At 48.4% G+C, this 22,851-nt stretch overlaps 3 protein-coding genes across 4 annotated transcripts; 2 read left to right on the top strand and 1 right to left on the bottom strand.

Annotated features, from left to right (window-relative positions):
* Positions 1 to 1,172: 1,172 nt before the first annotated feature.
* On the bottom strand, positions 1,173 to 3,614 carry LOC101756803 (1-aminocyclopropane-1-carboxylate oxidase 1). The gene is made up of 3 exons (XM_004954004.4): positions 3,309 to 3,614; positions 2,763 to 2,992; positions 1,173 to 2,117 (listed from the first exon to the last, which is right to left on the bottom strand). Exons 1-3 carry the CDS (start codon positions 3,429 to 3,431, stop codon positions 1,520 to 1,522), a joined length of 951 nt encoding a protein of 316 aa, XP_004954061.1. The 5' UTR covers positions 3,432 to 3,614; the 3' UTR covers positions 1,173 to 1,519.
* A 5,991-nt stretch (positions 3,615 to 9,605) lies between these two features.
* Positions 9,606 to 10,963, top strand: LOC101756396. The gene is made up of 2 exons (XM_004954003.3): positions 9,606 to 9,714; positions 10,458 to 10,963. Exon 2 carries the CDS (start codon positions 10,502 to 10,504, stop codon positions 10,862 to 10,864), a length of 363 nt encoding a protein of 120 aa, XP_004954060.1. The 5' UTR covers positions 9,606 to 9,714; positions 10,458 to 10,501; the 3' UTR covers positions 10,865 to 10,963.
* Positions 10,964 to 11,677: 714 nt separating this feature from the next.
* Positions 11,678 to 15,869, top strand: LOC101755997 (lariat debranching enzyme). 2 transcript variants are annotated; one of them, XM_004954002.2, is made up of 10 exons: positions 11,678 to 11,838; positions 11,961 to 12,077; positions 12,144 to 12,301; positions 12,759 to 12,880; positions 13,045 to 13,238; positions 13,755 to 13,937; positions 14,015 to 14,133; positions 14,233 to 14,372; positions 15,111 to 15,191; positions 15,377 to 15,869. In XM_004954002.2, the coding sequence occupies exons 1-10, from the start codon at positions 11,833 to 11,835 to the stop codon at positions 15,478 to 15,480; spliced, it is 1,224 nt and encodes a 407-aa protein (XP_004954059.1). In that variant the 5' UTR covers positions 11,678 to 11,832; the 3' UTR covers positions 15,481 to 15,869. The 2 variants fall into 2 exon arrangements, with proteins under 2 accessions (XP_004954059.1, XP_022680553.1); XM_022824818.1 differs by having other exon boundaries at positions 15,111 to 15,207; positions 15,377 to 15,518.
* The last annotated feature ends 6,982 nt before the right edge of the window (positions 15,870 to 22,851 follow it).

Below are 22,851 nucleotides of genomic sequence, written 5' to 3'. Positions count from 1 at the left end.
GCACGCACGGTAGTGGTCTAGTGGACACTGGACAGGCATGGGAACGGATCCAAACTTCCCCAAATTCTGCCGTCCTCCCCGCACCATTGTACGGCCACCGCGGGCGCATGTTCCCTTAGCCTTTCGACAACCACGGGGCGTACGTGCCGGTAGTGCTCGGCGCCTGGGCGGCCGGGGCTTGGCGCCACATGGGGTGGGAACATGTACATTGGCCACCACCGCCACTAGGCCCCCTCGCCATCACCTGCGGTAGGTGGTGGCGTGGCCTCCGGCCTCTTCCGCCTCCACCTGCGGGCATGAGGCCGCTGCGTCCGAGTCCGACCCTCCGCGTGTGCGGTGTGTGCGCGACTGCCGGCTGGCGCGCATGTGAAGAAGCGGCCAATTGGAGTCGGCACGGCAGGCTGGACCACCACCGGAGGGGAAGCCGAGAAGGGAATATTGGCCCACTGATTTCACCGATCGAGACGAGAGGTATGCCGACGTCATCCGCGGTGATTTCCGTGCCCGCCCCGCACCTGGGTGTTGCGGGTTGGCCGAGCGTGCTGTGCGTGGCTCGTTTTCCTTTTCTTTTCTGGTGCAAGCTTTTTGACTGGCGCGGTGAGCGTTGAGCCCGAGCGGCCGAGCCGGTCGCACACGAACAGAAAACGGACCGAGTTAGATGTGCCGGTTCGCTGTTGGGCCGTGCTTGGACGTACAGGATTGGCACGAAGAAGAATTGGAGCGGGTCCCCTTTGTGGGCTATTGGGCTTAGTATGTGATATGTAGCGCAGATTGAGAGCCCAAAAGCACTTAGGCAAGTCCTCAAGGAGCTAAATTGAGAAGCAATGTTTTACAATTTTTAAACAACAGACGATGCATCGATTAACGATGCATATATTCTTTTGTTATTACAACTTGACCTAAATTGAGAAGCAAACAAAAAAAAAATCAAAGAGTATGTGCCAACACATGACCAAAGTTTCAAATACGTAACGGGTTTCCTTCACCCATTACTGCAAAGATATACGTCATTGTAACCTCCAACCATTAACCTGAAGAACCAGGTCGTTGAAAATATATACTAGGTGCACATATGACTCGCACAATCCATAGGTTGCTACGTGGATGCAATTTGAGAATTTGTAGAGGACGGGGGGCATGTTTATTTAGAGACTAGTGATCTAGTTTCACTCTTTTTTAAGCTTCAATTGATTTGTTCCCGACAAGTGGATCACATAACTCACTGCCTCAAAGATGAAAACTACTTATCGCCAAACATGATGTGGCAGTAACAGTAACAGACCAACTCCTGGTCACGCACACGTTGCTCGTACAAATAGGCACGCTACACACTTTGCAATACATACGTACATATAGATCCGAGACGCAACTTAAACAATACAATACATTACACCACACCACACCACACCACACCTATAAGCAGGCTATGTACCGTACACGATACACGTGGCCATTGTGTCCAGCTAGCTCTCGCATGCACGCAGCCACCACGCCCATTCTAGCTTTCGGCGTTTCTTGCTCACGCGGTGGCGATGGCGGACTTCATGGCCTCGAACCGTGGCTCCTTGGCCTCGAACTTCTGGCGCACGTACAGGTTCATGTAGTCCTCGAACACGAACCTCGGGTACGCCGCGCGCTCCTCCTCGGCGGCGACGAGCGCGGGCGCCGGGAAGATGACGGCGTCGGCGCCGGGGTTGTAGAAGGAGGCGATGGACATGCGGTTGCCGTCGGGGCGCGTGAGCACGCGGTGCGTCACGCTCTTGTACCGCCCGTTGGTGATCACCTCCAGCTGGTCGCCGATGTTGACGACGATGGCGTAGCGCATCGGCGGCACGTCCACCCACTCCCCGTCCTTGAGCAGCTGCAGGCCGCTCACCTGGTCGTCCTGGAACAGCAGGATGATGCCGCCGGCGTCGGTGTGCGCGCGGAGGCCGTCGACGAGGTCCGGGCGCGGGCACGGCGGGTACGCGCTCACCTTGGTGCCGAACGTTGGGCCGTTGGACCCCGCGAAGGCCTGCTTCAGGTACCCTTTCTCCAGGCCCAGGTTCTCGCACAGCAGGTCCAGCAGCTTCTCCGACAGCTTCTGTATCTCCGATGCGAATTGCTTCATCACTTGCCTGCAGCGACACGGAAGGCTTTTCTTTTAATCACAGGAACATTCCAGCAGATAAAAGCGCGTCCATCTCACTGTCACTTGCTAAAGAGTGATTCGACTTGTGATGGACTAACACACCATTCTGATGCGCACTGTCAAGCAATGAAATGGTCGGCAGGATAGAACTCTAGCGTGTCGTCAGGCAAAATTATACACACACACACGCACACTATAAAACTTACTTTTCTAGGAAAAAAAACCTTTTGATATAACTCTGTACGAGCATTTGAAACATTATTTAATTTGCTAATAGGAGCAGGTCATGCCAGGTAGTATAGCTTTTTCTGAGATGCGTACAAAGCGTCTGATTGGGCCTAGCACACAATAGGTGGCTTCGTCAGCCTCTATTTGTAGGCTTGCATCAAAGCCATTAAACAAGTTCAACTTGGTAGACCAAAGACATTCAAGTTGAGAATCTCCCAATTAAAAAATTGATTATCCCCAAGGTTTTGCGACCAGAGTCAAAAGCTGGTGACATGGCGCTTCAACTTTTATTCAGAAGCCAACAGAAGGTTTATCAACGACCGAGTGGATTGTAACCAACTAATAATATGATACTCCTACGAATAACGTCGTTGATGACGCGCACTTGTCTGTTTGAACACACCTGTAGTGGTCGTCGAGGTCGGGGAGGTCGGCGAGGTTGGAGGCGGGGAGGTGGCGGACGAAGAAGGTGCTCTCCCAGTCCACGTCCTTGACGTCGGCGCCCTTCTCGCCGGCCTCCAGCGTCCGCGCCGCGAACTCCTGGAACTTGGGCTCCCGGCAGCTGGTGTAGTGCGCCTTGTTCAGACGCTCCACCTCGTCCATCAGCTCGTGGGAGATGCCATGGTTCAGCAGCTGCATGTTAGAAAAAAAAAGAACATGATGAGATGAAATGATATATCATCGCTCGGCATGAGAACTGATGCTCCAATCAACCGGGAGACGCAATAGAAATCAATTATGGTCGACCGGTTGATGCAGAGAATAAGAATCTGTTCGAGACTAGTACTATTTGTTAGGTAAAGGCAGAATGCTTAAAGAAACCCACGGCGCTAGAGACAGACTGACAGAATGTTGAAGACGCGATAAACAGCATATGAACTCTTCATGTTAGCATCAAATTATTCATAAGGTTTTATGGTTTGGTTATGTATGTGGTTGCGAGTGGCACCTCGAAGAAGCCCCAGTTCTCGCAGGCGTCGTTGAGGACCGCCATGGTCGCGGGCTTCTCCTTGGTCTGGAGCTTCTCCATGTTGATCACCGGGAACGAGAGCGTGGTGCCTGTAGCTGCCATCTCTCTTGCTCGCCTTCGATCTTTTTCCCTCTCTCTCTCTCTCTCACTCACTCTCTCGTGCTCTCTCTGGGTGTTGCTCAGTAAGCTGATGAGTATGTGTGCAGACCGAGGCGGTGAGTGGTGCCCAATTTATAGGCGCAAGAGTGAAGGCAGCGCTGAGCTAGAATGCTAGATTACCAGAATGACCTTGGGAGGTACTCCTACTACATGTTTAATTCGGTCAAATGGATTAGGAAACAAAGTGTACGTGGTGCGCAAAATAAAGCAGTGTGGATGTTCACCGGCAATGAGGCTTCCTGATGCAGACAAGTCCTCTTCGATCAGAGCACTGCTAGTCTGCAACTGACCCAGCTAATGCCTGATATGATGCAGAAGTAGTAGTATAATATTATATTACCACTACATATGCTGCTATTCTATTACCTAACCTCGCTAGTATTACAGATTGATGATGGGGTCAAGGTATATATATTAGGAAATTTGGCAACTACACCTGGCTGGACTTTCAAGCCAAATTCAGTATGAACTAATTTGGACGTCAGTTCAGCTACAAACCAAATTTAGGCATGTTGGGATTTAAGTCATTGATAATGGTCAATGATGTAATGGCTCCTCCATTTATATAAGTCAAAGTTTAACACTTTAATCCTAAAAAGCATGGTACGCATGTACATAGTCTGATAGTCACTGGTGGGTTAAATGCAAATTAGCCAACAATTTTTTCTTCGAAATCAACAGGTTCACTCTCCATCGATTTACTGGAACCAGTATATACACATATGATGAGTGTTGGAAAACTGACAACTGTGCTCTTGGAGCTCAATACTTCCATAGGCGCATCTGCTGGAACCAACTAGAACAATTCCATCTGCTGAGTTTATCCTGGACCCGACATTGCAGCTGGACCACCCCAAATCTGGTCGATCTGCAGAGTGTATCGTCATCTCTGATCGGCGTGTCCCTTGTTCCTGATCGCTCCGTTGCCCATCACCAGTAGGGGCCGGATTAGACACGGCCGCGTCGCTCCGATCTATGCAATCTTTCAAATGATTCAGTTTCTCTCTGACCTATTAATCGTCCTCGCGATCGACGAATGGGCGAGCCTTTTACCTTTAGTCCTTTACCCTGTCGCGCCAATTTCGGCGTTGCCGAAACTTTGTAGCTGCGGAAAGCAAACAAAAAGCATGGCAGAAGCTTTGTAAATCGGCTCGGTTTACTTTCAAAAAAAAAAGACTAGATAATCGACGTAAACTGCAAAAGCATAAAAGCGTCAAATCATTGTTGTACCTGCATTTGATTACATGAGGCCTACGATGCATACTGAGGCCACCTTTTTAGCTGGGCGGCACGATCGCCGGGGACAAGCTTAGTGGCCACTAAACTCAATATAGGCCCCGTTTGGAGAACATCAGATTCTCAAAATCCAAAATCCAGAATCTGGATTGCCCTCCAAACATGACAGATTCTGACCCAGATTCTACAATCTAGATTTTGGATTTTGAGAATCCTAGAAGCTGCTCAAAAGTTGATTCTACCAGATTTTGCATGCATATTTTACCATTTTGCCCAGCAACCTTCTAGATAATTATTCAATCTGCCATTGTCCACTCTTTTGGGTAGCAAGGGCATAAAAGACATCTATTCAACAAACTACCATACAATCAGATTTTGGAATCTATGATCCAAACAACATCGTCCAGATTTTGCTTAGAATCTAGATTCTGAAAATTCATCTAAAATCTAGATTTTCAAAATCCACAACTGGATCCAAACGGGCCCATAGTCCTCGTACAAGATACGTGCCAGAATATATCATCCAAGTTGCACAGCCTTCTCTCTGGAATCCGAGCGAATAATGCAGCAGATGCTGCTACACAGGATGCCTGTGCTGCATAGGCCCTACTACGGCCACCTCAACCTACTCGGCTGCTCGACACACATGCGCAGGTGCGTGCATCGCTCCCACTACTGTTGAGGTGTCGCGGGCCATGGACGATCACCCACCGGCGATTCGACGAAGCCATGTTCCCACGGCGATCGAGCTGGCGGGGCGGCAGCGGCTGATTGCTCGCCGTCGGGTCAAATCGGAGCCGTGCCTTTCGCATGGACACCCCGGCGGATGGATCGGCGTCGTCCTCGCCGTCTCCTTTGTCACGGAAGCAGCAGCTGCTACAGCGTAGTGCCTTTTGCTTTGACAAGCCCGCGGCGACGCAACATGCACGTCGCGCTAGCTTGCGGCCACCGCCGGGCCACCCACGGGGGGCCACGGGTGCGGCGCGAGCGAGCTGGCGCGGCATGGCGGAAGGTGGGCTCCCGCGCGCCGCGCGTGTCGATCTCGACCACCTCCGATTCGCCACCATCGGCCGTCGCCATAAAAACGACACGGTGCCAGCCGAGACCAAGATTTGGTTACGCGACAGCCCCCCCGCGCAACTAGTCGCTTGTGCCGTTGCGTCGGCGCCGGCGTCACGATGAATTCACAAGAATTATGGCGTTTACATTTGCGTTGCGTTTGGATTTGGATTCGGCGTCGGGGTTTTTTTTTTTTTATGTAGTCTGGGACGATATGGTTATAGCCGATCGAGCTACCTCGCCGGCGGGGGCTTTTGCTTCCGGACCACGAGGCGACGCGAACGCGCGCGTGCGCGCACTCGCGCACGTACGGCCAGCCGGCCAGCCGGGTTCTCCGGCAAAAGGCATAGGAAAGCCTAACCGGCCTTCGGCTAGACTCAATGCACAATTTTATTATCCTATTACCTAGACTACAAATTAGGTAACTGTACCTACTATGTTTGATGGGATGAAACTTTTCTCTCATTTAATTTTATGAAACTATGTCCCCTCTCTCCTCGTAAAGATTTTGCCAAATCAGCAAATTGTTGATGTGACATAGAAATTAATGTTGATAAAACTCTCTATAAAACTCACTAAGACTAGTCTTCTAATCTAAGCATCGGTCGAGTATTTTATGATCCTAATCGTTCAGATAGAAATATTCTATCGGCCGTTGGCCTCTCGAATCCACTTGGAACGCGGACGTGACGTGATTCCTCGCGCGTGCTCCAACTGCAGTAAAAAGGGAAGGGAGAGACCTGTAGTGAATTTGTTATTGCCGTACACATATTATATTGCCGGTCGAGTGCCCAGGTCAAGATTCAGATCACGGGCGCGCCCGGGAAGTCAAGGCAGCCCACGCTTGCAGCGGCCTCGAATAATTGGGACACTTATTAGTCGAGCGGAAAAGGATCGAGCGGCCGACGACGACGCGCTGGCACGCCCAGCCCCCGGCCGGCGACCCGTCGCGTGCGGTGCACTGTGTCGCTGAGGGAGAGACGACGTGCGAGAGGGTTCGGGAAGACGGGAACACCAAGCGCCGTCGCCGTTCGCCGACAGCGATCACGTACGTGCAGATAAGAACGATTTAAAGATTTAACCCGGCCGTACGTAGCGACAGCAGCTTGGCCGACGCCGATCGTTCGTTCATACGGGTATGATCGGCGACGGCGAGTGAACCGCGACGCCGACGCGACAGTGTTTTGCTTTCACGGCGGCACGCTGCTGCCTTGCGGAGTGTTCTTGACGATGCCACGATCACGATGGCATTGGCGCTATGTGCATTGACACGCCCTGCGGCCTGGGCGCCTAGCTATGGGGGTGTTGGCAACGTGGCAACGTCACGACTGGGGCAGTAGAAAAGTCAGTGCTGTGCTGTCGGCAATGTGTGGCGCTGGCACTGCTCCGTGAGCTTGGGCCTGCTTCATGGTGGACTTGTTAAGCTGTGGACGTTGTCAGATTGTCGACGTTGCTGTTCTCTGTACTATACCTACAAACTGCAAGTGGACGCCTTTTTCAGAGAAGAAAAAAGTTACACAACACAAATTGACGGCTGATGAGAGTAGTACATCCATGACAAATTGTCAATGCCGTGTTTTTCACTAGGGCGTAGACTCGATCTAGACTCTGACGTGCAATTCGGCACTGTCCGTACAGTCGTACATGCAGTCACGCGCACTGAAGCCCACGCCTCGTCACCTCGATCGAGCTGTGTTCAAGTTCAACTTGAGCTCCAGCTCCAGAAAACTGGCAAAGAATCTCTCGTGCGAGAATACGAACGAAAGTGCGGTGATCGATCGCGCAGAGGTAGTGCTCTTTACAGTCAGATTGGACCAGAATGTGATCGAGATCTAGTATCACTGTACAGTACCCGCCTTATGTTGCATGCTACAGCATGAACACGTGATGAGTTTATTCAGATTGCAATCCCCGGACAAACATGCTTTCCGGCGGCTACCTTTGGGAAGAACATTTGCAGCAGCAGCAGCAGCAGACAGGGGAATCCAATCCAATCCAATCCATCCAATCCTACAAATGTTCTCCCAAGATCGCACAACCTTAATCGGGCATCGTAAGCAAAGCAGGAATTTTCTAGCCTCTTTCCGGGGTAGATCGAGCGCGCTAGCTGCTTTACAAAAAGCAAGATTTTACACAGTACAGTGTGGAAGGTTAGCTGGGGTTATGCTGGGATTCCCTTTGGATAAACACTGTGCTCTTCTTTTTCGGTGAAGATGTTGGGCAGCTTCCTCGCCTGTTTCTGTTGGTGCAAGAATATTTCGTTCTGGTGTTGTGTATACCGGTTGCCACCCTTGGAGGAGACGCAACCTTGGCACGTATAATTGGTTCGGTTGCATTTGCATATGTGCTCCTGCGAACCTCAACCAAGAATTCCAGATGGGGGAGAAAGAAAGGCGAAGGCGAGCACTCGATGTGGACAGGTAGATTTTGGGAATCAAGTTCACTAGCCCATGAAGTTATCCTTCTTTACGTTTGCACTATTGCACTGAACTAATAGGATGTGCTTAGTTGATGGCGACAGGGAACACAAGCTTTAGTGCAGCTTTTTTACCACTTTATATTATGCACGATTAAGAAATCTTCAGCATTTCCTGCGAGTGGGCGACTTTCCAACCCTGACGAACTTGGTGACGACCTCAAATAATCAGAATCTGAACTCGTGTCAACAGCAGGTTAGCGGATAACACCTATACACTGAGACGTAACAAGATAGCCAATCTTATCATAATCAGCCTGTTACTACATCTTAGTGGCCAGGTATGAAGTGGAATGAACTTTAATCTGTTGTGTTTATCCTCCCGGAAAGCTGGAGAAGACGACTGAAGAACAACTCTACTCGTAGTAGTAGGACTCATTTAGGAGTAGGAGAGAGAGATGATGAGATGATGGCGAATCTGCGGCCCATGCGTGTTTACGTGCCGTAGGCCCGGTCCGCACGAGGGCTCTGAAAACGAGGTGGCTGCTCACCAATCATGTCACGTACCAGCTACCAACCAAACCCCCAATCGCCAATCGAGCAGCCGTTCTTCACTCTGCAGTGCACATGTAGAGGGCATGGCATGGGCCGCATGGCAGCCATGCATGGCTCGCGTCGCGAGATATCCAAGTATGCATGATGGGAGCACCGGCCGGCACGGAATTATCCGCGTACGGAGCGTACAGCCGTGTGGCAGTGCATCGTCTTGTTGTCACGATGAGGCCTTGTTTAGTTGTTAAAATTGGGAGTGTCAAAATTACTGTACCGGCACTTTAGCACACTGTAGTGTTTCGTTTGTATTTGTGAATTATTGTCCAAACATTGACTAATTAGGCTCAAAAGATTCATCTCGCAAAGTACAACAAAACTGTGCAATTAGTTTTTAATTTCATATACATTTAGTACTCCATGCATGTACCGCAAGTTTGATATGATGGGGAATCTTCTTTTTGCATAGTGCCAAAGTTGGAAGTTGGGGGTGAAGTAAACAAGGGCAAAAGTTTGTGATGTCTGTGGGTAGAGATGACATGTAAGGTACGCTAGGCGCTGAAAGAAATACAATTTGGTTAGGAGGTCTACCAGCAAGTATCATTTGGCCCGCGGATCGTGGGCCGGCCCATGGCACGGGCGGCACGGCCTGTTTAGGCCTGCCAGGCCTGCCTCAGCCCGGTGAAAGGCTGGCTGGCGCCGGCCCATCTCCCCCGAAACCCTACCCTGCACCCGCTGGGGTTCGTCTTCTCCAGCTCCGGGGTCCGGCTGCGCAGGTAATCCTCCTCTCGTTCCTCTTCTCGTTCCTCTTCTTCTGATCCTCCTCTCTTTCCTCTTCTTCTCACTTGTCGCTCCTCTGGCAGGTCTCCTATGGGGGCCGCGCGTTGTTGAGGAACGGAGCCGCCGAGCCGACGACGTCAACGACGGAGGGCTCGAGGGTGTGGTCTGGGTGTGCTCGAGGGCGAGGTGAGCGTGAGCATCTGAGCTCCTGTCTTGATCTGTGGCTTGTGCTCTGATTAATACTAGTACCACTTGATCTATGTCTTGTGCTCTGTAAGATTGATCTATGTTTTGTGCTCTGAGCCTCTGATTAATACTACTACTTGTGATTGATCTATTTCTTGTGCTCTGATTAAGGCTACTACTACTACTACTTGATCTTGTGATTGACCTATTTCTTGTGCTCCGATTAATGCTACTACTACTACTTGATCTATGTCTTGTGCTCTGATTAATACTACTACTTGTGATTGATCTATTTCTTGTGCTATGTAAGATTGATCTATGTGTTGCGCTCTGATTAGTTCTTGTACTACTACTTGATCTATGTCTTGTGCTCTGTAATATTGATCTATGTCTTGTACTTCTGATTAATACTTATGTTACTGTTATCTTGTGATTAGTACTTGTGGACTTCTTGTTATCTTCTGTAAACTACTACTACTTGTGATTAATATTTGATGTCTTCTGATTATAGTCTTAGATTATGGTTCTTAAACTCTGAATCTAGCCCACTGATTTCCCCACAAAAACCTCGGGACACCACCTGCTGGCCGCTGCCCCACCCACCGTATCCCAAGTGGATCACCCCTGATCCTTGTGTTCCTGCATGCCTGCATCAATCGCCTGACACCCTCCCACCCGGAATCGGCAACTCGTTACCGCCACGGTGCCACCGATCCGAGTACAATTCCGTGTTCGTTTTGCAGGCATCTTCGATTGAAAAGCTAGCAAGAGAGCAAGCAGGCGATCGATGGCCCCGATGCTGTTCCTGAGCTACCACCAGCTCCACCAGCTGGCGGCGGAGGTGACGCCGTGCAAGGAGGCGGCTGCGGGCGGCTTCCGGATCAGCCTGAGCAGTGTTCTCTCAATCCCGATGTTTGAGCGGCGGCGGGAGGCTGCAGCACCGGCGGTGCGGGCGGAGGGGAAGACAGTGCACGAGCGCGACGCCAGCGAGGACATCAAGTGGTCGTCGGCTAATAAGGAGCTGGAAGAGAAGTTCGAGGAGGCGCTGCTGGTCTTCGTGAACGATCGAAGCGGAGACGCGTGCATGCCGCCGAGTCGAAGCGAGGGATTGCGTGCGGATTGCTTCGTTCTCCTTGTGTTCTCGAGCTAGTAATATGTAGATAAATTAAAATTAATATGCTAGCTAGCTAACTACTACTCCTGCTTTGTTTTGAATTCGATCTGTGCATATCCTTCCTGTAAAATAATCTTGTTGCGTAGCCTTTTCGTTATGCTGGAGTTATTTTCTTGAGATTTACGTGCGCTCGTAGTCGCCTTCGCGATCATTTTTGGCTGCTTAGGCTATGGGTCAACTCGTTGACACTTTGACTGTACTCGAGTTGCAGCGCCGAGTTTGTCGAAATCGATGGTAGGTCGCACTGGAATGAGTTAGGGCACATTTGGTTCCTTCACCGACCATTGTGTTACCTCACTGAGCAAGGATCAGCGCAGAGGTTTGGTTTCTTTGCTTGGGCGGTGTTGTGTGGGCGAGTTTTAACTTGCTTCCGTGGGAGAGTAAAATTGGCTCGCCTGCTCGGGCGAGCTCGTCGTTGCTCGTGCCGTTGAGGTAAGGCGGGGCGATGCAAGCAGAGTTTAGAACCAAAGTTTCTTAGTGTCTAATCTCTTTTTTCGAAATAAAACTGTTAATACCTCATCGGACGCACGTAATCACCGGAAAACCAACATCAGCACATCAGGTAGGAAGCAATTGCGATGAAAATCCCTCCATGATTAGTTGGCACGTCAATGTCCGAGCAGAATACTTATAGTTGACTTGTCAACCTTTTTTTTTACAGCTCTGGGCCTAATCTCCTCTAGACACTAGTTCTGAATCCAACTTACACTTCTGGACTGAGGCCCATATCAATCCAACTTACACTTCTGGACTGAGGCCCATATCAATCCGAACTACAGGTCTACCGCGGGGACCGTAAAACAATCCCCAAAAGCTCCGTCTCGCGGACTCGCGCGACTTCTACCCCACGACTCCCGCCGGGTCCTTCTCTCCCGGCCACTCTCCCCTCCGGCGCTCCATCCGCTGCTCGCCGGCGTTCTTCAGCCAGCTCCAGCCCGCTCGCCATGAAGGTAAGCGAACGCTGCACTTCCCGTATCACTTGACCCCTCGCTCGCGTACTCTTGCTGCACCGTCCACTCCGGGTTCGGGGCTAGGTGTTCGACGCAATGCCTCACCGGGCGCTCCCGTGCAGATCGCGGTGGAGGGTTGCATGCATGGGGAGCTGGACATCGTCTACGACACGTTACGGAGGCTCGAGGAGGCCGAGGGGATCAAGATTGACCTCCTCCTTTGCTGCGGAGATTTCCAGGTTTGGTAGTAGTTCTCTAGATGTTAATTCATCTCATATCATGACATTGCATTTTTCCTTCCGCAGGCCGTTAGGAATACAGATGATTTACGGTGTGTTAACGTCCCACTAAAGTATCGTAACATGAACTCATTTTGGAAGTACTACTCAGGGCAAGCAGTTGCTCCTTACCCAACCATCTTTATCGGTGGAAATCATGAAGCATCCAATTATCTGTGGGAATTGTGAGTCATTGAGTCTTTGTCATTTTTATAATTTGTGGTTTCCCTTTGCATGTAGGAGTGGATCTTTGTTAACATATCTTCATCTTCATTTGCAAATAACTAGAATTGCCTCAAGTGGGCTGAATTTAGTATTGCGAACATTTTTGTAGCATAACTCAAGTATTGGAGTGACTATTGTGGAACTATGGTATTCAGTAGCCACCTCTATAGTCGTTCCCCCGTGCGCCTGTAGTCAGTGTATGGACCACATTAAAACACTGGCATGTTAAGGAATTGAACCCACTCTTGGTTGCTATTACTATTAGACTAGGCTCTCTTTTGCTTCTAACTGACAATTAATGTAGAAATTAATAACAAGGAGATCGATGGTACATTTGTTCCATACTGCACCTTGGTTTGATGTGTTTCTTTGCTCATGGTGTAATGCCTGCTATTTTGCGCTGTGCTCTTCTGTTAGGTACTATGGAGGATGGGCAGCACCTAATATATACTTTTTGGGGTTTGCTGGTGTTGTTAAGTTTGGAAACATCCGAATTGGTGGACTGTCAGGAATACATAAGCAACACAATTATCACTCAGGCAAGTCTTTTATTTTACATGGGGCACTTTGGATTTGTTATTTTTTAGCCTTTGCATCTAGAAGATAGCATAGAAGGAGAGAAGCCTAATGAAAAATGACCCCAAGTGTAAATTTTGTTATGCATTGAGTTCTCTGAACTTATTGCTAGTTGCTACTGATGCAGGGCACTACGAGAGGCCTCCATACAATGAACAGACTATACGGTCTGTGTACCATGTAAGGCATTATGATGTTCTCAAGCTCATGCATGTGAAGGAGCCACTAGATATATTCTTGTCACATGATTGGCCTCTGGGCATTACTGAGTATGGGAACTGGCAGGAACTCATTAGGGCAAAAAACCACTTTGAAGCTGAGGTAATGTCAACTGGATTAAGACATCGCCTTATGTTCCCTATAACCTATAACTTCATAGCGCGCTAGAATACTGCACGATTCATTCTGAGAACCAAAACCCTGTTAGTTCTAGAATATACACTGGTACTTGCATTTTTTTTACAAATAATAAATTTTGCCAAGAGTTACCAGGTGGAACCTAGCCAACTTGTCTGTTGTTTTCTTCAGACTCTTGGGTCTTGACTTCCTTGCTCTTGCTTTGGCACCTCCTTTGGATCCAACTTGTTGTCTCCTTTCACTCAGGGCCTCGAAAATTTAATTTTGTTTTTATTTGGAAAAGCAATAGTAGGATAGACTTCTGTATGTGCATGTACGGTTTCTGCTCATAAGTTTTTTTTATTTGATTTTAGTATGTTTTTGAGTGAATTCACTTTCTTACAGAGTACATGTTTCACTCTTCCCTAACTCATTCCTATACCGTTTGGAATATTGCTGCATCTGAATATTATACTATTGTCAATATCCATTTATTTTCAGGTTAACAATAGAACGCTAGGCAGCAAACCTGCAGCTGAATTACTGAACAAACTAAAACCACCCTACTGGTTTTCAGCGCATTTACACTGCAGGTTTCCTGCCATCATCCAACATGGAGAGAATGGACCTACGACAAAGTTTCTTGCCCTTGATAAGTGCTTTCGTGGGCGCAATTTTCTGCAGGTGGTTAGGATAGTTTCTCTCTTTAAAAAAAAAGTTGTGTTGTATGTTGTCTCTGAAATTGTACCATTCCATTTCAGGTTATAGACATTCCATCCAATCCAGGACCATATGAAATCCACTATGATGAAGAATGGCTTGCAATAACCCGAAGGTTCAATAGCGTTTTCCCCTTAACTCGAAGGCGATTTACCATGAGGTTGGTGCATATAGTGTCTTTCTTTGTTAGCATATAGTCAGCACTCTAAAAGTTTTTAGCAATTACTAAATGTGGAGTCGTTTAATTCTTTTACTGAAGGGATGAGCAGCTTGACACTCAAGATGACCGACAATGGGTTCGGAGCAAGTTGAACACTAGGGGGTTTAAGCCATTTGATTTTGTCCAGACCGCACCAGCTTTCAATCCTTCCAATCCAGTCTCCAATTCCTCCGTTATAGGTAAGTTTGATATTCACATCTTAACTATGAGTTCTATACAAGATAGCTTCTGTTGGCGCTAAAATCGGGCCAACACACAAACGCACTCGAACGTGCAGCGCAGAGCCGCTCCTTGTAACCTGATTTGTGATCGATTGGATTCCCTCAATCGGCTGTTGCCCTTTATATTTATAGGGTGGTGAGGTCATGCCCCGTTAGGAATCGAAACCCTAACAAATCCCGTGTCAAAATACAATTCCTAACTCGGACTACACAGACCAAACCGGTCTGACCGCCCTAGCAAACCGGTCTGACCAGTTTTCTTAGGTGCAGATCTTCCCGAGGTCATAACTCTCTCATCCGAACTCCAAATTGGACATTCTACATATGCATTTTGATCTACTCGGCGAGAGCTACACAATGGTGAAGTCCAATTTGCATTTTGAGAACTTTGGTCCAACCGGTCTGACCGGTGGGGACACCGGTTCAGAGACATGATCGCCGAGCTATGCCAATTTTGACCTCGAACAGCTTCTATTGAAAATGTTTATTGAGTCAAACTTTTCAGTCATTTAGTTTGGGCATCATGAATTTCCTATCGAAAGTCGGAATTAACACAAAATTCATATGTGATTCTAAGCATTTCCAGTTATCTTTCAAACATTTATCGTGTATAATTTTTTGAAACTGTTCGAATCTAGATGCTTCTTATCAAACTTCTAGCTTGTGCTTAAAACATTTTTCCTTTCTTATACACAGGAAGTTGCAGGAATCCGCAAACTGAGTCTTTTCTCCAGCTTCTGGAACTCCCATATCTGCTGGATTCATCTAACTCTGAAGGTGTCCTTTTTTAATGGTTAATATCATTTCTGTTATATTGAGCACTGTATTTCATATTTTGTAAAGGCGAGAAGTAACAAAGTTTTGGCTGTGGCTTTACTGTATTTTCCTCCGTAGAAAGTTGATACCGTCACCTATGCTTCGAGCTTCTGATATCTTGTGTTTTTTGAACTTTTGGTCTACAGGGGTTGAAAGAAACGAGTCAAGCTCTCAGCCAGGAAACACGCTTGGTGATGAAGATATAGAACTACCAGATGAAGATGAGGATGCCGCAGACGATGATGAGTGAGACGGAGTAGTTGTAGAAGTTCCATCGCACCATCCAGTTGCAGGTTTTGCCTTGATGGATGGCTTTGTCTCTGTAGAGAGAGGAACTAAAATGTACTTGATTGTAGTGACATAGCTGCTTGTTTATGGGAGAATGTCTGTGGACTCACTGGCTAGGGCTAAGTACAATGCAAACTTTCTTCAGTGTTAAATTGTTGGTGTCCTTAAAACTACGTCCACTAGTCAACAGGTTGTGTTTGGTGGAAATGTTAACCCAAATGACATCTACTAGCAAAATTGAGGTCAACTTCCAAAACCCATCCGGTTTAAACCTGTGTGTGTAACTCCTAGCTCTTTTCTAGAATACTGCTATGTATGAATACTCAATACTTAGGAGCACTTTATATTGCACAAATACTTTTCACGTGGCATTCCCTTTTTTTTCAAAAATATCTCTATCAACTTTACTTATTTTCATCCACCTTCATACTTTTAGCATCATGATAGGTCAGTTTACGACTGAACGCTGTAATTTTGCGTTTTTTTTTCAATATTAGGCTGTAGCCAACCTGCAGAAGTCAGTTGCCATTGCTGTTTTCCTTGACCCAAAACGTACATAAAGCAGAAGTAATATGCTTTACTGTTACAGATAATTTTCTTGGATCATGCTATCAAGCTTACAATAACTTTCTCAGATCACAATATCACATTATGAAAGAAATTCATGGACATCAGTCCCTTGACCATGCCTTGTTCAGAAATTAAGGGTGCGTTTGGTTCTGAGGATGGGACGGGATGGGACAATCCCATTTTTAGGAATGTTTGGTTGGGAGATGAGGGGGACGGGATCATCCCCGAAGAGGAATATTCCATCATTATGCGGGGCGCCTCCATCCCTTCGAATCGAGCGGACAGGGGTGTCCCACTTTTGCCCGTCACTCTCTCCGTCTTCTTCCGTTGGGCGAGCTGGAGCGCTGTCATGGGAGCTCCCCCGAGCGCTGGCCGCGAGCGAGTTGGAGCTCCGCCGCCGCTGGCCATAGAGCAGGAGCTCCGCCGCGAGCTGGTGGTCGTCTGTGGCCGGGTCCACCGCGGGCCGCGCTGCTGGCCGGGGGAGTGAGGTCCGCCGCGAGCTGCACCGCCGGCCACACGAGCAACTCCCCAGCAGGGATGGCCGCGCCTGCTCCCCGACGACGGGCGGTGGTGCAAGCTCCGGCAGCCGTGCCTGCTCCCCCGACGGGCTGCGGCGTGAGCTCCGGCGGCCACGCGATGACGGTGACGCGGAGGAGACCTCCATGGTTGGTGGGGCGAGCTCCGGCCCCCAGCAGCCACAAGTGCGAGTGGCCAGCCGGCCAAGCAGTTCCAGGAAGAAGATAAGGACGGCCAAAAAAGAAAAAGAAAAATGTGCACAGGAAGACATGTGGGGTCCACACAAAACTGTAGTTAACGGTGTCAACAATATCATCCATACCACCACCTCAACCCTATCCAACCAAACACAAGATAGGACCATCTCATCCCACTTCAACCAAACGTTAAACGGGATCATCCCATCCCATCTAACTTTGTCTCCGAACCAAACGCATGCTAAACCTGCAACAGACTACACGTCTGAAAACACCCTGGCGCCGTTCTACAAATGTTCTGATTGCTTTGCTCATGCCCTCAACGAACGCCATTGCCAACGCCCCCCATTACGCCACGCGCAATCACCTTACTGCAGGACTAACCACTCGGCCTCTCCGGTCTCCTCCAGCAAAAGCTTCCGGAGAGCTAGCATGATCGCGCAATTTCTTTTCCTTTGGACAGCAAAATTATGCTGAACCAATTGACAGCTTTCTCACGTCCCCTGCCTCACCCACGTTGCCGCCCCCCCCCCCCTCCCCGTGGGTGACCAGATGACGCCCGTGCCGCCGCCGCCAAACCCCCCACCGCCCCTCATCCTCACCTCGCCGCCACCGAAGGGGGCCGCCGAAGCCCGTCCGACCCTCGAAGACGGCGGCGGCGGGGCGGACCATCCGGTTTCGGTTCTCAGGCACCGGGGCAGGACGGCACTGGAGGTACGTAAAATGAAATATTCCATACACGTATTTATATTTCATCCAAATGATAGCTACTGTTTTAACCAATATTCCTTTGGGATCCATCTCTGAAGAGAAGTCGCAGAGTTCGGAGAATATTCCTTTTTCTAAAAAAAAATTCTCTGAAGGAAAAAACTTGATCGGAAGAGTTAATTCTGATGACACTTTTCCTACCTTTAACTACATACAGCATTATTGTAACGTTGAACTCTGATTTGCATGGGCTAGTGTGTTGTAAAAGTTAGGCTTCCACGTGATGAGTACACCTCATGCGTGGCTAGTGCATGCCTTTCAAAAATGGTAACTAGTGTTTGCATATATATGCGTGCACGAGAGAGAGTACAGAAAGTCCGCAGGGACACCGCTCTTGGGAGAGAAACTGCTTTAGTGGACAATCTGGCAACCCCAGTACCCTAGAGTTAATGTGTTTCGAACCCTAGTCCCGGTTGGTACACCAAACCAACCGGGATTAAAGGGAGCTGTGCTCCCCTTCTCTCAAAAAATTTATCTCGGATGGTTTTTAGAGAGATTTAGCCCCTACCAACCAGGACTAAAGCTAAAGTTTCCGGTATACATCTGATCTGCAAGCGGTGTCGGCATCTAGTGTGTCCTGGTAGCCCTCCATAGAGCACCGGTACACGAGCGAGTAATGGGATCTGGACATCAGGGCGACGACTTGCTTCCCGGTCGGACGTGCGGTGCTCCTAATCGTGATGCCCTGCGCCATGAAGCCCTTACCATAGACACCTGCAAGGAGCAAGCCAAGCACACTAGCATTAATAAGCAAGCTATAGCTAGTCAATTGAGAGATCGATCAGAGATGCATGGATGATGACAATTGAGAGATGGATGGATCGATCGAGTTGCTCTGCTTGCAATGCAATACACATATTGGATCGACAGACGACGTACAGATCGAGCGAGGATTAGGATGATCATCACTTACTCACGGTCGCCGTATCCGCCGTGCTGAGATGGTCAAACGCCACGCTCTTCCTCCAGGTTATGACCGACTTCCCTGCGCCTTCACCGATGAGGATGACATGCTTCCTCGTGATGTGCACCATCTCCTCGTAGACTCCTTCCTTGAGGTATATAATATACCGACCAACCTTGTTGCCGATCGGCGGTCCTCAGCAGAAGTAGCTAAAAGCGCCTCATTGATACTCCTGAACTGGCTGCTAGAGTCGAGGGACACCACGATGCTCCTGAACGGATGGATTTCACAGGCAGAAAGTACAAAAAAAAATATTAACACTTGCGATTCTGAAAATTCAACCGGACAGAAGTGTAAAAAAAAGTTGTTTATTTGATACAAGAGGGGGTATTGTCTCAAACCCCATTGAATTTAAATAGTGACTTTTTAAATATTTGTTATGGAAAGGTACGTAAAATGAAATATTCCATACACGTGTTTACATTCCATCCAAATGATACCTACTATTTTAACCAATATTCCTTTGGGATCCATCTCTGAAGAGAAGTCGCAGAGTTCAGAGAACATTCCTTTTTCTAGAAAAAAAATTCTCTGAAGAGAAAAAACTTGATCAGAAGAGTTAATTCTGACGACACTTTTCCTACCTTTAACTACATACAATATTATTATAACGTTTAACTCTGATTTGCTTCGGTAGCTAGTGTGCGGTAAAAGTTAGGCTTCCACGTGACGAGTACACCTCATGCGTGCCTAGTGCATGCCTTTCAAAAATGGTAACTAGTGTTTGGATATGTATGCGTGCACGAGAGAGAGAGAGAGAGAGAGAGAGAGAGAGAGAGCTGGTGCTGGCTGGAGACTTTGATTTGGCATTCTCTTTGCCAGAGACTTGGCTCTCTCCATGTATTTCTATGGATCTGCTCTCTCTGCTACGGACGTAGGGTTGGGCGAGAAGCTAGGGCACATGCTGCAGTACTTGTCAATAGAGGGCCGGGCCGGTCGGGAAAAGATGATGTTGACGGTGCTGCATTATTGTAACGTTTAACTCTGATTCGCATGCATGGGTAAGTACTACTTTTTAATTGCTAATCTAATTTGCTAAAGTCATGAGCATCAGCCACATCTCTTGGCTATCACTGCTCACCGGACTGCAATGTATTGTAATGGCGCTGTCTGTTACCACAAAAGTCCAAATTGTTGAGAAAATTTAATTTCTTAAAAAAATGCAATTCGGTGTGAGAATAATATAGCAATCTTCTAGTAAACATGACAATGCCGATTACAAGCTTGTTTTTGTTCACATGAATTCTGGTGCAGTATTCTAATGAATTACTACCAGAGGCCACTAAACTGCTCTTTGTAATTAAATATTGAGATTATATATATATATATATATTATAAATGGTATATATATGGTAGAGTTGTAGGTACACACAGTACAGTTGCTATAATGTCTCTATAGACACAGTAGCTAGTGTGGTAAAAGTTTGGCTTCCACGTGATGAGTAAACACACCTTATGCATGCTGCCTTTCAAAAAAATGGGAGACTAGCTAGTGTTTGCATATACTCGTATGCGTACACGAGACGGAGAGGGGGGACGCTGGTGCTGCCTGCCAACAGGGAAAGGGCAATTTGCCATTCTCTCTTTGCTAGCTACTAGAGACTTGCTCGATCTCTCCATACATTTCTATGGATCTGTCTCTGTCTGCTCTAGGGAGGTACGGTTAGGGTTGGGCGAGAAGCTAGGGCACATGCATGCTGCACTACTTGTCACTAGAGGGCCGGGCCGGGAAAAGATGATGTCGACAGTGCGCGAAATCGTACGTAACGCACTTGAGATGGAGCTATCTAGCTACTATATCTTTTGGCGATGAATTATCGATCAAAAAGCATATCATATGGATGAATCAATGTTTGACGACCATCGATGGCGCTGCCGCCCTAGCATAATTATATTAGTATTTCCTTTTCCTCCCTCCCCCCCCTCTCTCATAATAATAATAATAGTAGAAGTAGTATACTATTAGGGAAAACGTCATTAATATCGGTTGGGAGGGAACGTATCGAGTGCAAACCATCAACCCGTGCAACTTTGAAACTTTGAATCAAGACTACAAGATGCTAATCCAATGGATAAAGTTAGTGGTGAGATTATTTTGCAGTTAAACGCCCCCCCAACACCCGCCGACCACTTTTGCAAATGCCCCCTGCCTCTTTGCATCTAACCCGTCCTGCCCATTAGCATCGCGAGTAGGCCGCCACCACCTGTGTGCCCCTGGCGCTCCACCAGCCCGCGTGCTCGCCGCCAGCGATCAGTTCTCGGGCAGGTCACCAAGATCTAGCCCGACATGCTGCGTCACTGACGGCGAGCCCATCCCAGCGGCGGCGAGGTCCACGACGCACACGTCATTGCGGCTGCCACTACTGCCAGCCAAGATGGCGATCCAAAGGCCGAGCACAGGAACGTGCGCAACCTCACTGTGGAACGACAGGACCCAGTCGCCGGCCTTGCAAGCGCGCCACTGTGTCAAACGCGTAGGTCGTGGTGGCGGCGGACACGCAGATCATGGCGTCGCCGCCGACCACCGCGACGGCAGCCTTGTCGTTAGGAGCCCTGTACCTGGGGTCATGGACAAATGGTGGCTGCGAGAGCGTGCGCCACCGCCAGCTCCCCACTGGGTAGCAAGCGAGCACATCGAAGTCGTCCACCTTCGCCCGTCGCCTCCCACCGCCCGCCTCCGCCCGGCCCCGCCGCTCTCCTCCGCCCACCACCGCTCCCGCCTTCACCCGCCGTCCGCCCCCACCCAACCCCGCCGCCCACCTCCGCTTGCCGCTCCCTCCTCCACCCGCCACCCTCACCCGCACGTCCGCCTGCCTCCACCTACTGCCGCTCCCGCCGCCCTCCCCCCAGTTGCCTCACCTTGCTCGACCGCCACCTGCCGTCGCCGCCTCACCTCGCCCCGTCGCTGCTCCTCACTGCCGGTGAGGGGCGAGCGGAGGTGGGAGGGGAGGGGAGACGGAGTGCTGAGAGAGAGAGAGAGAGAGAGAGAGCTAAGAGAGAGAGGAGAGGATGAGGGTGCTGAGGTAGAGGAAGGAGAGGATAAGGAGCGGACGGACGGATGGATAAGGGGCCTCCTGCTGTCTTGCTTTTTCTCATGGACGGGTGCGGGTGGACGGATGGATTTAGTACAGGGTGGGAAGTCCATCCGGTACTAAAGGGGGTCACAGGGCGCTTCTCGGGGACTACCCGTTAGGTCCGGTACTAATGATCATATTAGTACCATGCAAAAATTCAACCGGTACAGAGCCTCGGGACGAATGCTCAGTTTTCTAGTAGTGGTAGTAGTAGTAGTAATATAATGCAACTATATACTCCCTCCGTTCTTAAATATATAACGTCATTGACTTTTTACTCCAACTTTGATCATCAATATTTATTGAACGGGTTAGTTAACTAAAATAAAATGTGTATTATTATGTCTATTGTTAAATGTATTTTAAATTTATTTTAAAAAATATTTGTAGAAAAGATGAATAGTCAAACAAATGAAAAAAGTCAACGGCATCATATATTTTAGAATCATATATTTTAGAAGGGAGGGAGTATATGCATGCTGGTAGATCATTGATGTCTGCACAACATGAAAGAAAGCTAAATATCGGTGGAATTAATAAAGCTAGAGAATCATGATCGGCGGGCAGCTTAATCGTGGCTCATATAAATCATACATATATGAGTGTACCTTTAATTTGTTTGTGCCACGCATACACAAGAGAATTGACAGCTAGCTGTACGTTAATTCTTCCGATGCGATCCTCTAATTAATAACCATGCATTTCCTCTGGTAAAAAAGAAGAAGAGAAAATAAAAGCTGGTAATTAATTAAGCACACATATAGTACTCGATCGATCGGTCTGCGCTAGCTAGCCTACGCCTAGCAGATCGAGATCCCTACCGTCTACTCGATCTCGATCCATCCTGATCAGTGATTTCTTCATCAACTATTGCACACATATATTACTTCCATGCATGAACCAAAAATTACTTTTGAGCAGAACCAAATGTAGATTTCATCATCACACTATTGCACCGCCTGATCAGTGATCACTATTTCAATACTCCTCATCAGCGAAAAAACGACTACTATTTCAATACCATATAGCACCACAAGAGTCCACAAAAGACTACAGACATGGATCGCACAAATAAAAAGACAGTTCAACTTACGTTGGGGGCTGACTCTGATCTCAGTTAAAGTGCATATTAGCGGGAGGGAAAATGCGATCAACACTCTGAAGTATTTGCTGCGCTTTCTCAAGCAAAACTCTTGACTCGATTGTCAGTATCAGTCTCAATGTTAAGGTGTCTGGAGCACTGC

Source organism: Setaria italica, chromosome I (genome assembly GCF_000263155.2).
Source record: "Setaria italica strain Yugu1 chromosome I, Setaria_italica_v2.0, whole genome shotgun sequence".
Lineage (NCBI taxonomy): Eukaryota > Viridiplantae > Streptophyta > Magnoliopsida > Poales > Poaceae > Setaria > Setaria italica.
Note: the sequence above shows the minus strand (reverse complement) of the source record. Positions and strands in the feature narration are given on the sequence as shown.